The sequence below is a fragment of the Hirundo rustica genome, chromosome 7 (genome assembly GCF_015227805.2).
Source record: "Hirundo rustica isolate bHirRus1 chromosome 7, bHirRus1.pri.v3, whole genome shotgun sequence".
Taxonomy (NCBI): domain Eukaryota; kingdom Metazoa; phylum Chordata; class Aves; order Passeriformes; family Hirundinidae; genus Hirundo; species Hirundo rustica.
In genome coordinates, this window is record NC_053456.1 from 37,171,954 (window position 1) to 37,184,298 (window position 12,345).

The 12,345-nt window shown below is 38.9% G+C and overlaps 1 protein-coding gene across 11 annotated transcripts in view; it reads left to right on the forward strand.

Moving 5' to 3' along the window:
* The first annotated feature begins 2,302 nt into the window (after window positions 1–2,302).
* SPAG16 (sperm associated antigen 16) overlaps window positions 2,303–12,345 on the forward strand; it is a 373,943-nt gene continuing 363,900 nt past the window's right edge. For 3 of the 11 annotated variants that reach the window (XM_040069137.2, XM_040069139.2, XM_040069140.2), the window contains exons 1-4: window positions 2,305–2,571; window positions 5,353–5,399; window positions 5,810–5,908; window positions 10,363–10,490. In XM_040069137.2, coding sequence (XP_039925071.1) covers window positions 2,502–2,571; window positions 5,353–5,399; window positions 5,810–5,908; window positions 10,363–10,490 — 344 coding nt within the window. In that variant the 5' untranslated portion in view covers window positions 2,305–2,501. Of the gene's footprint in view, window positions 2,572–2,959; window positions 3,040–3,079; window positions 3,204–4,563; window positions 4,597–5,001; window positions 5,100–5,352; window positions 5,400–5,809; window positions 5,909–10,362; window positions 10,491–12,345 lie in introns of those variants that run through there. The other 8 variants (XR_005701600.2, XM_040069146.2, XM_040069147.2 and 5 more) reach the window with 6 other exon arrangements.

The following is a 12,345-nucleotide window of genomic DNA, read 5'->3' on the forward strand; positions in this document are numbered from 1 at the left end:
GTTGGATTTACTAAAAAAAAAAAAAAAAAAAAAAAAAAAAAAAAAAAAAAAAAAAAAAAAAAAAAAAAAAGCAGCTATTTCCTTTTAGCTATGACTTATTTTAGCTAATTCTTTGTACTATTGGGTATTATAGAATCCCAAATGGCTTAGGTTGGAAGAGACCTTAAAGCTCATCCAATCCCACCCCTTCCCTGGGCAGGGACCCCTTTCACTATCCCAGGTTGTTCCAACCCCTGTCCAACCTGGCCTTGGCCACTTCCAGGGATGTGGCAACTGCAGCTTCTCTGAGCTGCGCCAGGGCCTCAGCACCCTCACAGGGAACAATTTCTTCCTAACATCTAACCTTGATCTACTCTCTTGATATGGTTCTGTCTTTGCATAGCCTTTTTTTACCAAATCCATTACCCATTGACATTGATCTTCAACAATTCCTTAAATAAACCAAGAAGATTGAGATCCTTTTGTCTGTCACTATTAACTGTTTTCTAATCTTCTCCGAAGCACCTTTCTGAGCCCTTTGTAAGCTTCCGCCACTCTTCTTCAGTTGTGGATACCATACATTTTAGTGTTTTAGTGAGACAGAAAGTCCAGTGAATAGTTTGTAGGGAGAAGTTAGGCTGCAGAGAGAGAGAACTCAAAGAAGGGTATTGCTTAGCATTTTGTTTGTTCAACTCTTTGTGTAAAGGCTAACAGCAAATGGTGCTGAGAGAATTGATTGGTATTAACTTAATCAGCTATGCTTGCCTGTATGACATAAAGTTACACTTACTCTGGGATTTGTGGTGGAATTGGAAACTTCCCCGACACAAAGACAGTGGTGCCTTCAGTTTTAGCCAGCCCAACTTTTGTAGCGTTATCACCTTTTCAATCTGCAGTTTAGGAGTACTGACTGGTAAACGTTGTGCTTCATGATGCCACTTCTGCTAATTCTTTTTTTGAGATGCTCTGCTGGAGTTCAGGATGCCTCTGGTGGGTTCGATACGATGAAAGAACATTGTCCTGCTCACATCAGTTTAACCTGAAGCAGGGAGGGAAACCCCAGCCAACCCAGATCAAGAAAGGTAGGGCAGCATTTACTCTCTATCTCTTGAAACCAGCTGAGTTCAAGCTCTGACATGTATTAAACTCAACAATGGTGTTAGAAAGAATTTGAGGAAATACAATAGTTTTTGTCATCTTCAGGTGTTGTGACAATCTTGGGCCAAAACACTGTTCTTTTATTTGGAGACTTTGACAGGGCCAAAGTACTTGTCATTTCTCAAGACTGTGTCTGTCATGGGAAAGGAATGGCAATCCTGTGTGACTTGATAATCTCCGCATAGTGCCAAAACAACAGTTTCACAGAGAGCAGGTCCTCTTGCAGGATTCTATCTTTTCAGGCTAAAGTCTTAACTGAATTCCATAATTCAGTTTCCTCCACTTACATCTTCTCTGATCTTCAGACTGTATTTCCATGCTCGGTGTTTGGTGTTTTGGGGTTTTTTGTTGTTGTTGTTGTTTTGGGGTTTTTTTTGTTTGTTTGTTTTTGTTTTGTTTTTGTTTTTTTTTTGTTTGTTTTGTTTGTTTTTTAATTGGTGTTTTTTGGTTGCTTGTTGTTTTGTTGTTGTTTTTTGTTTGTTTTTGTTATTTTGTGGCTTTGGTTTTTTGTTTGTTTGTTTGTGGTTTTTTTTGTTTTGTTTTGTTATGTTTTTGGTTGTGTTTTTTTTGCTTTTTTTTAGTTAACCCTGCAAGCAAAACTGGTGCCTCTCCTTTCAATCCAACCATTAGCATTTTTTTTTATTACTTTCCCCCCCTAAATACTTTGGGCACTTATTTCCGTTACTTTACATTAGTTCAAGCACTGATTCTGAGTTCCTGTTGCATGTTAATTCCCTTAACTCAATGGGAATTTACGACTTGTACCTCTAAGCTTACCTTAAAATAAGAAAAAGCAACAGAAAATTTTCTGTTGCATCCTGCAACTTTATTTCAAACTCCTAGGAGCCACGACGTGTGTTCTTCACAAATATATGTTGCACTCCCAAACATTTTCCTGGGAAAACTGCTTTTAAACGTGAATATAGAATGACAGGAGAGTTTGGGTTCTGAAAGGACTTAAGCAATCAGTCCCAAAGGACTTAGCTCAGCTTCCACCTACAAAAATGTTCCAATTGCAGAAAAAATTAGTCCCTTTTTAGGAGTTCGAAGCGGTTTCCCCCTTCATTTCCTGCTGTTTTTCCCTCCACTTAGGAAGGGCGGTGCGTGTTTAGCGGAGGGGCCGCAGGTGCCGGCGCTGAGGGGCCGCCCCGGAGCCCTCCGGAGACTCTTCGCCCTTTCCCCCGCTCCTCACAGCGCCGCTCCCCAACGCGCGACGAGCTTCGCCTGGAGTTACAAACGCTGAATGTCATTAAACTGAATTAAACGAAGCGAAATGAATTTAAATTAAATTAAAGCCGGCTCTCTTCCCGCCGCCGCGCGGGCGCCTCTCCTCGCGAGAGGTTGCCCCCGGCAACGCCGCGGCCATGGCGGAGGAGGAGGAGGAGGCAGCGGTCTCTGAGGCGGCGGTCTCTGAGGCGGCGTTCAGCCTGCAGAGTATCCTTCTTCCTCCTCAGCCTTTCCCCCTCCATCCTTGTCCTCCTGCTCCGCCGGGGGTGCCGCTTCCCCGCCTCAGGGGTCCGCCTCCTCAGCGCTCCTCCCGCCTCGGCCGGGGCGGACCCGGCACCTGGGTGTCGGGTGGGGTGAGGGCAGCGTTGAGAGAGAGTACGGGGGGAAAGTCAAAAATCCCGCAATCGCTGTGGGTGGTTCTTCCCGGAGACTGAAAAGCGGCTGAAGCCTGTCCAGAGAAGGGCAGCACAGCTGGGGAAGGGGCTGGAGCACCGGGAGCGGCTGAGGGAGCTGGAGAAGGAGAACAGCCTGGAGAAAAGGGGGTTCAGGGGGAACTTCTGGTTCTGCACAACTCCCTGACAGGAGGGGCAGTGAGGGGGGCCGGGCTCTGCTCCCAGGGAACAAGGGATGGGACAAGAGGAAAATGGCCTCAATCCAATGCCAGGGGACATTTAGGTACCGGGAAAATTTTCTTCCTTTAGCGGGTGGCCAGGCATTGGAACGGGCCGCCCAGGGAAGCAGTGTCCACACCGTCCCTGGAAGGGTTAAAAAGCCCTGTGTGGATGTGGCACTTGAGGATTTGATTTAGCGGTGAACGTGAACGTGGTGCTGTGTTAACGGTTTGGTCTTAGAGGTCTTTTTCAACTTAAGCAATTCCGTGAATATGTGGGGTTTTGGCCCTGCAGAGGCAGTGGCGTCTTGCTCACTGTAAGGTGGTGTTTGCTTTCCTGGCTGAAGGTCGGGGTTCCTGAATTACCCTCGGAAAAGTGGGAGAATTGAGTTCTCCAGTGCTGGTGGGCAGCCTGAGCAGGAGTTAAAATCCCGGCATGAAAGGCTCTTGTCACTTCTCCTGTGTTAGCTATTGAGCAGTAAATGCGAAATACCTATGGAGGAGGGGCAAGGTTTGTTATTAACACTCCCAGTGTGCTGCTGGAAAAGGTGCTTCTTTAATTTCCCATCGCAGAATGACTGCTGGGGTATTCATGGTTTTTGGTTTGTACTGAGTATGAGGGTCGTGATACATAACCTAGACGTAACCTTGCTGTGGCTTTTAGAGAAAAAAAAAAAACAACAACCACCCAGTTCTTTCCACGTTTTAGCTGTAGCGAATTATGTTGGAAGTTTATGACTTTTAAATGTGTAATTTTTTGGTTGCTTGTCCCAAAATCTTTTTTTGTCAGTAGGCCAGATGAGCTGCACCTGTTCTCTTTTCTAGCTGTGAGCTGCAAATCAAGAAGCTCTAATGCTTTTAGAGGCTAAACAGTCATACTTTAGTATATTGTTTATATTTAGTATTTAGACCCTACCATACCTTAGTTTCTCCTGCCTTGCTGGAATTTAGTTGTAAGCTGATATAAAGCCAATTATAAAAAGTGGAAGAGTGTCCTTTTGCAGCTCATGCCTCATTTCTACCTTAGTGATTCTACACAGCTGTTTGTAGTGTGATGTGCTTAAAAAAGCACTGCCTCAGCAGATTTAACACTGGAGAAATACAGTCGTTTCTAAAATTAATTTCCTTATTTCATAGTGCATCTAGCTATGATTTTTGGAAGAAAAAAACCCCAAACAAACAAAAAAACCCCACAAAAACCTTAGGATTTTTAATGTAATATTTTAGTCTGGAGAAATTGTTTGAAATGACACATTAGTTTACACCGTAGTGGATCACAAGGACAGTCAGGTAAATAGAAAATTGAGGAAAAAAAATCCCCAGTTTTTGAAAGTTTATTACTTATTGGGGGTTGTGGTGTTCAGGTGTTAGTTTTCCAGATGGACACAACTTATCTGAGCTTTTCTGGTGCTGGGATGCTGTAGTCTTGAATGCAGATGATACTTTTACCTATATTTTCTACTTTTACATATATACTGTACTGTGACAACTGTCAAAAGGCCTGTTTTTAGGAGAGTAATTCAGATTTGGGAAACTTGGTGCAAAGCTGGAAAATCATGTTGGTTTTTTTATCTTCTGTCTGTGTGAAGTACTGAATTGCCAGCTTTTCGTTTCTTTGGAAGGTAATTTCTGGTTTATTTACATGGGTCACTTGTAGGCTAACTGATTTCCTAGGGAAACTGTCAACAGCATCTGCTAAAAACATTTCATTATTCTTTCATGGGCTGTGAGGCTAGGGGATGAAAAGATGTTTATTTGGCTTTTATTTTAGACTATTTGTAGTTTAATCCAAAGTTTGACTCTAAAGCATTTCAAGGAACTGTAGATAATTTCCAAATGAATTTTTGAGTTTTGAAAGTTCCTCATCTTTATATTGTAACTGTCTTGTGATTATTAAGGCGTTTGCCTCAGTTCTTTTAAGTGGCCCTGTTTGACCTCAGGTGTCGCTGCTTCAACTCCCACATCTGAGTTTGCTAAAAACTGGTATTTTCCTGAGCATGAGAAGCTAGCTCTGCTAAGCAGGCTGTGGAAATTCTAGTGCAGAAACACCCCTCTCAAAACTGATGCTTGGCTGAGAGCAGAATCGAGCTGCTGTTTTATTTTGGAATAGTTCTTGGCTTCTGAGGTCTGATGAGTCAAGTTTTAGAGGTGTTCAAACCTGCTGTAAAAACTTAAACCTAAATTCTGTCTCTGTGCATGGAACTGGGCTTGCTCACCTTGAGGCTGAAGGAAAGCCATGAAAGTTGAAAGTCTTGTGTTGAAAAGAACAAGGGTGGAGGTGGGGGTAGCAGATTTATGGATGCTTATTTTAAGATATTATTTTCTAAGTTGGAACTCTTCACATGCACCAGCTGTTTCAGACTTAACTAAACCTCCAGACTTTACCATAACAGATGACTCTAAAGATGATTATCAGTATGAGGAGGTAACTTACTAAATTGATAATTTTCTGATATATTTTGGTAGAGTACTCAGGTTTCATTCTTTTTACTTCATCAGTCATATAGACATCCTCTATCATCATAAAGTGATGATAGAGGGCATACCTGTTTTTCAAGAGAAAATTCAGTGTTACTTGAGTTGTTGTGTATTACCTTTATTTGAACACTAAATTCTTTTTTAAAGGTATAAGAATTTCTATTTAGATAAAACATCTATTTAGATATTTCAGCTTATTTATAATAATCTTTCAGTAATAGGATTTCTATTTAAATATGGCAAATGGTGTTTTAACAAGGAGGGGATTATTTTCAGCAGTTGTAATGGCAGTAGGAACAGTTGTATTGTGAAGGAAGGATGTATAAAATGTTTTGATACCTTTACATATTCATTTAGGTTTCAGCAGATGATGACTTCAGTCTTCATGAAGATTATGAGGATCTGTCCAAAGCTTTGCAGACTATTGAAGAGCAGACTGAAGATGCCCAAATTTTAGTAAGAGCTTCCTAAGCATTCTAAGAGTCTCTAAATTAGTTGGCATTAGTGGCTTGAAATTTGCACATGATAATTTACACCAATTATGAAATATTTGTGTGGGAAGGATTGTCTCTTATTTTCTTACAAGCTTATAGGAGTAAGCATATGCCATAGTGGAAGACAACTTATGTTTCCTGGGTTCCATCTTCCTTAAATTTGTGTTCATTTTGTGTTCTGCTATTTCAAATACATGTAGGAAACCTTTAGCTGGATTATTTAAAATATGTTAATATTATTGTAATGCATCAGTATTTTGGAGTTTGTTCTGTGATCCCTGGCACAGGAGAGAAACTGCATCTGCCTAACACCCACCAAAGGATGTACTTGAATGCTTTGCTAAAAGAGATTGTTCATATATTGAAAATAAAGAGTGGGCTGTTACACTCTGTTGAATCAAAATATTAATGAAATTATCAATTCCACACCATAAGTTTTGACACTCCTTACATTTACAGTTTGATTTCAAAGCAGTTGTGTAATAGTTCATTGTTACACAGCAGGATTGTTGTATTGCATTTTTCAAAATAGGATTTACCCGAGTTTACTTGTTTTTAACAACCTGATGGAAAAGTGCTTTTCCCTGCTGTGTCTCCAGTATCACCACTCTCTTGTAGCCTCATCATAGGGGAGCAGTCATAGTCTTTGTTTTGCAAAAGTAGGTGATTAATAGTGAAAAGATGAAATTAAGTGAATGATACTTAAAATGGAGGGAAAATGTGTTTTCTTCTGCGCTTGTGCTTACCAACAGATCACTGTTTGTACTTGAGATACAACTCTGAGTGGAAACTGACAATAACTGAGTTTTATGTGTATTAAAACTGAATGTGCCTGAAAATTAAGGGAACAATTGCAGAAGTGTTTGAGATGGCAAATGCTTAATGCTGAGGAAGTAGTGGAAATCCTTCCTTAGGGGTAGCTGAGGTTATGGTTGTTTTACTGTGTAAGTTGATGTTAAAACAGAAAGTGAAGAAAGGGAGAGTATTTTTAACCTATTGATCTCTTGACAGTGCTGTATTTAAATTATCTTTCACCTCTTCATTGATTTGTTGAACTTGGAGTGATAGGAAACCGTTTGCTAATACCTATCCCAGTCAATCAAACTGAAGAAACTGTTACCTTTCCTTAAAACCAGCAGATAATTTGTACTTAAACTCAAATTCTCTTTCATTTAAAGCTTATGCTAAGAGTTGTCTGCCTTCTTCCTGCTTGATTTGCTATTTGGAGGCTTCATTTTTTCCATAATTTTGAAACTGAAGTAATGTTTTCAGCCCTTGGACAGGAAGACATGAACAGACAAATGTTCTAATACCCTTGCTAGTTCCCTGATAGCTTTCATAATGATTTACTGTATATTTTATCAGGCTCACTGACTTGATTGTTTGATGCTGATTCCCTGGAAGAGCCAAGTGTTTCTGGTGACCCAGGTTAGAAGCAGTGTTTCCTGTGAATTAATACTGAATCAAGATCCAAACTCTGAACTAGGAAGAATAGTAGAAGGCTGTCTTCTTCACAGGCTAAATAATCAGCCTATTTTTTTAAATAGCTTGTAATCTTGGCTAAAATAAATTAACTTATGTAATAACCATAACCTGGATGATAGTTTTAAGTGATTGTGTGTATTTGCTGCTCAACTTGCTGTTTATTTGTGTACATAGTCCCGTATTTAAGTGCAATGCTAGGTGCATAGATCAGTGGTCATCCAAAAATATTAAAAATTGGGTATTTTCCAATTGCAGATACTAAAACTATCCAGAGTTTCTAACCTGAGTAACAACATTTGCCCTTATGCACAATTGTAATTTTTTTTTTTTTGAGACTTTTTAAAGCAATATAAATTATTTTTCAACACAAGCAAAAAATATTTTGCATATAAAAAAAATACCCAGTGGATAGGGACTGTAGGAAAAGAATACAAAACTTCTGGAAAGCCACACAGAGATGAAAGCTCACTGAAAAACTTTCTTGAGTATTTACAGCTGTTAGATTTTCCGTCCAAGTTTTTTGTCCTCTTAATATCTACAGTGATAATGAGAAGTAACATTGACATTCATTAATGTTGCTATTTATGTATGATTGATTTTCAGTTTGCTTAAACATGTTAAAACCCTTGAATTCCCTTTTTATAGTCTTAAATGTATTAAGTTTTTTGAGAACATCTTACTTTGTTTTCCAGAGAGATTATTAATTTTTTTGGTGTTCATATTTCTTCAGTGGACAGAAATTCTCAGAAGTGCTGTGGAAGTTCCCAAAGTTAGGCTCTTAGAAATGAATTAATTTTACTGGCCATATTTACAATCTTCACACCCACCATTTTTTTGAATATTTTGATTAACACAAATAAATACTTAACAAAGCAAATATTTAATTTATTTTGACTTCATGGTCAGACTCTTTTAATACGATGGTTTTGTCCATACAGCTGCTATAGGATGTCTATTTGCATTGTGTTAGGTGATTGTACTTTCCTCATTTCCAAACAAGTAAATATATATGACAAAATTTTCATTGTGTTGGTAGTCTGCCATGGTTACACTGAAACTGCAGCAAGTGGTTGGCCTAATATCACTCCCAAAGTCTGGGAAAGAGCTGGGAATTCAGTTCTGGTTTCCCGAGGCCCCGTTGAGATTCCGTGCCTGTTAGACTGGATTCATTTCTCCCTGTATTGTTCCCCGCTCGAGCTTTGGTTCCTGAAGTGATGCTCAGTGCTGGTATCCCGCTAATAAATTCTCTTCTGCATGGATTAAATGAATTCCTATCAATTTTCCATTTATTAAGGGAATCAAGCTGTGTCATTTCTTCCGAAGCCTGGCTTTGTAGATGTGTTTGGAAAACTACAAACAGCAATATTAGACATTTGCCTCTCTTGGAGTAAAGAAAGAAGCAAGCCAAGGGACGCAGCTGCATGTCTGCCCATGTACTCTTTGGTTCTTGTATTACCACAATTAGAAAATAGATGTACTGGGGCTCTAGTAATGAAAGTATGCTAAATATTACCTTGCACTTGGCTTATTGTATTAGCCATAAGGCAGTGGCCTCCATCAGGCATGTACAATCCTTTCTGGTTATGTTGGGTAGGTTGGTTGGATTGAAGATAGCATTTTCTGTGTTATACAAAATGGCCAAGAGATTTTTCTGGTGTTTTTATTTTATCGAGAGAAACGTCTTTATCTCCAGGTAATTTATGCACTTGAGGTGAGAGAGCTGCCGCTAAGGGCATGAGTAAGCCAGAAATGAATGGAGTTATCAGAAATGCCTGCCCTTACAGATTCTTTTATAAGTGGGTGGAGGAAATGATTTGCAGTCAGGGCTTTTAGCAAGGCTTGATAAATCTCTCAGTGGGTTTCTGCAGTTTTGTGGTATTTTTTATAATCTCTCACCAAGATGCATGTGCAGTCCTGTAGCTTGTCACGCATTGTCGAGCAGGTCCGTTGTGGCACTGTGCCCATGTGGAGCTCCTAAAAGCCAAGACCCTCATGTTTAGGTATGTCAAGTCACTGCGATCCATTTGTTTTCTGAATGAAATAAGGTCACCTCTTTAGCTGCCGAGTTGTGGCAGTCTCTCTCATGTCATTGTCTTTAAATGCGTTTTGTGGGGGAGTAGCCTCAGACGGGGTCATATTTTCCTTTTTCCCCGTACTTTCTTGCATGTTGAATTCTCTCAGGGAGATCTGAGCACTAAGCTGTGGGCTGAACAGCGCTAGGTGAAGGGAGGAGATTTGCATTGCATCAGAAAGCTGTGAAAGGGTTTTTTATATTTTTCTCTGTCGTAGGACTGCTCTGTTCTGTGTTGATTGTGCTTTTGGTAGTGTGCTCGCCCCATGAGCTGATCTTCTCTACAGAGCTGTCTGTCTGTCTGGTGCTGGGAGCTGCACAGGAGGCTCTGGTGCACCATCTGCCTTCTGCTAACACTTGTAGCAGGGCTGTCTGGCAGCTTCCTTTGGGGCATGTTGAGAGGAAAGGGACACTTGGTCTTTGTGAGAATTATTCCTTTGGGATCGGTGATGGAGATGAGGTTCTCTTTGTCCCTCCATTGCATGCACCATTGCAAAAAGCATACAAGCCATTCTCCTGGCACCTCAGAGTGTTACATTCTTCAGTAGATAAGGACTGATTCTTTACTCTGGTCGGTGACAAAACATCATCCATCAGTTTTAATACATTCAAGTCTCTACCAGATGATGTCAGGTTTGGAATACCTGCTTATTTAAAGGAAAGGATTGAGTTTTTTCTTTATAGTCTTTCACAAACCTTGCCATTAGAAGGATCACTGATTACACTTCTGATCTGTAGAGACAAGGGGAACATTCAGCTGTACTACAGTAAATGTGTGACTTTAGATGACTTTCAGAAATAGAAAGTATGATTATGACATTTTTCTTGTAAGTTTAACAGTTATCAAAATTTAATTTCAGGCTTTGCAGTCGGTTCTGACTTCTGAGAAATCGGTATCAGAAATACCTCAAGCCTTGGATGACTACTTCTGCAATTTCCTGGTCAGATTGGGAATGTCTAGAACCCTTGACTGCTTCCAGACTGAATGGTAAAATAATTTTAATGATCGTGTTGCTTTGGGTATTAGATGGTCAGGATTTAAATATTTTTGATATTTCAACATATTTTTTCAAAAGACTCTCCTGAGTACAACTCATTCCTAAATATGTAGTATTTTGACAAACAAGTGTATTCCTGGTGAGAATGAGGAACCCTTGTGTGAGTAGAATAATCTTGGTAATTTTGGTACAGCAGTTAACAAATATGAATATTTTTTGTTTTTTTAAGATTAAGTTTATACACTAATCAGAATAGTAAACTCTTGAGCTGTTGCTATCTTCTTTTTCCAAGATTTTGTAGATTGCAGGGATTTTGTCCATACTTTATGCAGAAGTTTAAAGGTACAGCTTTGTTTAAATACGCCACTCTCTTCATATATCCTGCAGAATATATACTTCTTTTACCGTTGAGTAAAAATTACATGTTAGGAATGCTGCAAAACTTTGGAGGAGAGCTGAGTGACTTTGGAGCAAAAGATGACACTTGTCATAAAGTTCAGTTGAAATACATGAAGTTACAGACTTGCTTTGAATCAGCAGGTTGTGTTGGAGAAATTCTGAGAAGTGGAAACACCTCTCTTTGATTAATCTTGTTCTCAGTTTCAAACATGAGAAGTTCAGAGGGTTTTTTACAGTAAAGTCTCTTGAAATTGTGTAATTTGAAAATTAGAAAAAGAAACATGTTTTCATACCAAAGCAGTGAAGCTTTTAAATTTTCTTAGAAATATTCTCAGGTGTGGAATCTGTGCTGTCATTTGCAAGGCTCTGGTGTTACTCATCAATCAGGCATTGCCTTTGGAATTAATAATGATCTGCTTTTTGGTAGCATAATGATGGACTTCAATGATCCCTTGGAGAAGGAGCACTATACTTCTGTCTTCTTTCTCAACAAAAGGACTGATATGAATAGCATTAAGTTTGAAGTCTATTAGTTTTTATGCTAAAAGATAATTAATACTAGACAGATATAAATAGTGACCTTTTTATGAAGCTAATGCTTTCTTTGAACCACCTAAAGTTTGACTTTATACCAATGGCAAAATTCAAATTGCTTTTTAACAGAAAGTGCAGGATTTAACAGGCCCTATCTTGTAAGTTCTTAACTGTACATATTTTTTTTCTCTATAAGTTATACTTTTAATTTCAGTAGCTTTACAAATGAGCTCACTGTGTCAGTATCTAATCTTACTGTATAGAGACTTTCTGCATTAATACCTTATTTCAGAACGTTTCATGTTGGTTTGAAATGGATAATTTACAATATTAATGAAAGTGAGAGCAGATTAGTATACTCGGGTTCCTCATTATGTATTGGGACGGCACTCTTGCTCTCATGCTGTGGTGATCAAGTACTAATGGAATTTAAAATGAGAAATTAATTAACATAGAGAAAATTTCTCAAAAGGCTGGCTTTGAAATTATTGTCTGTCTGAGAACTAAAGGTCACTTAAATTGGACCAAATTATCTGTGTTTATTTTGGAATTTGGGAAAACACTGTTACTCTGTTCAGCTGTATAAAATGCCGTGATTTGATTAAGGTTTATTTTATATGAAAAATCCTATTTTTCCATGAAGTAATGAATAATTTTATAGCAGTTGTAGTGATTTTTTTTTCTTTAATTGTGTAGGCTGTTTTGCACAAAAACTTTTTATTCCCATTATACTTTAAGGAACTTTACAGTTAAAGTATTTTTTGAATATCTAATTTTCTATTCAGTTGTCCATTCCCATATTATACAAGACTTGATAGCCCTTTTGTTGTTTATTGAAGATACTGGATTGACAGCTTTTAAGTGTGAAGTGCAGAGGGCTGATCAGCTGTGAATTCCTGCATCTGCCAGTCT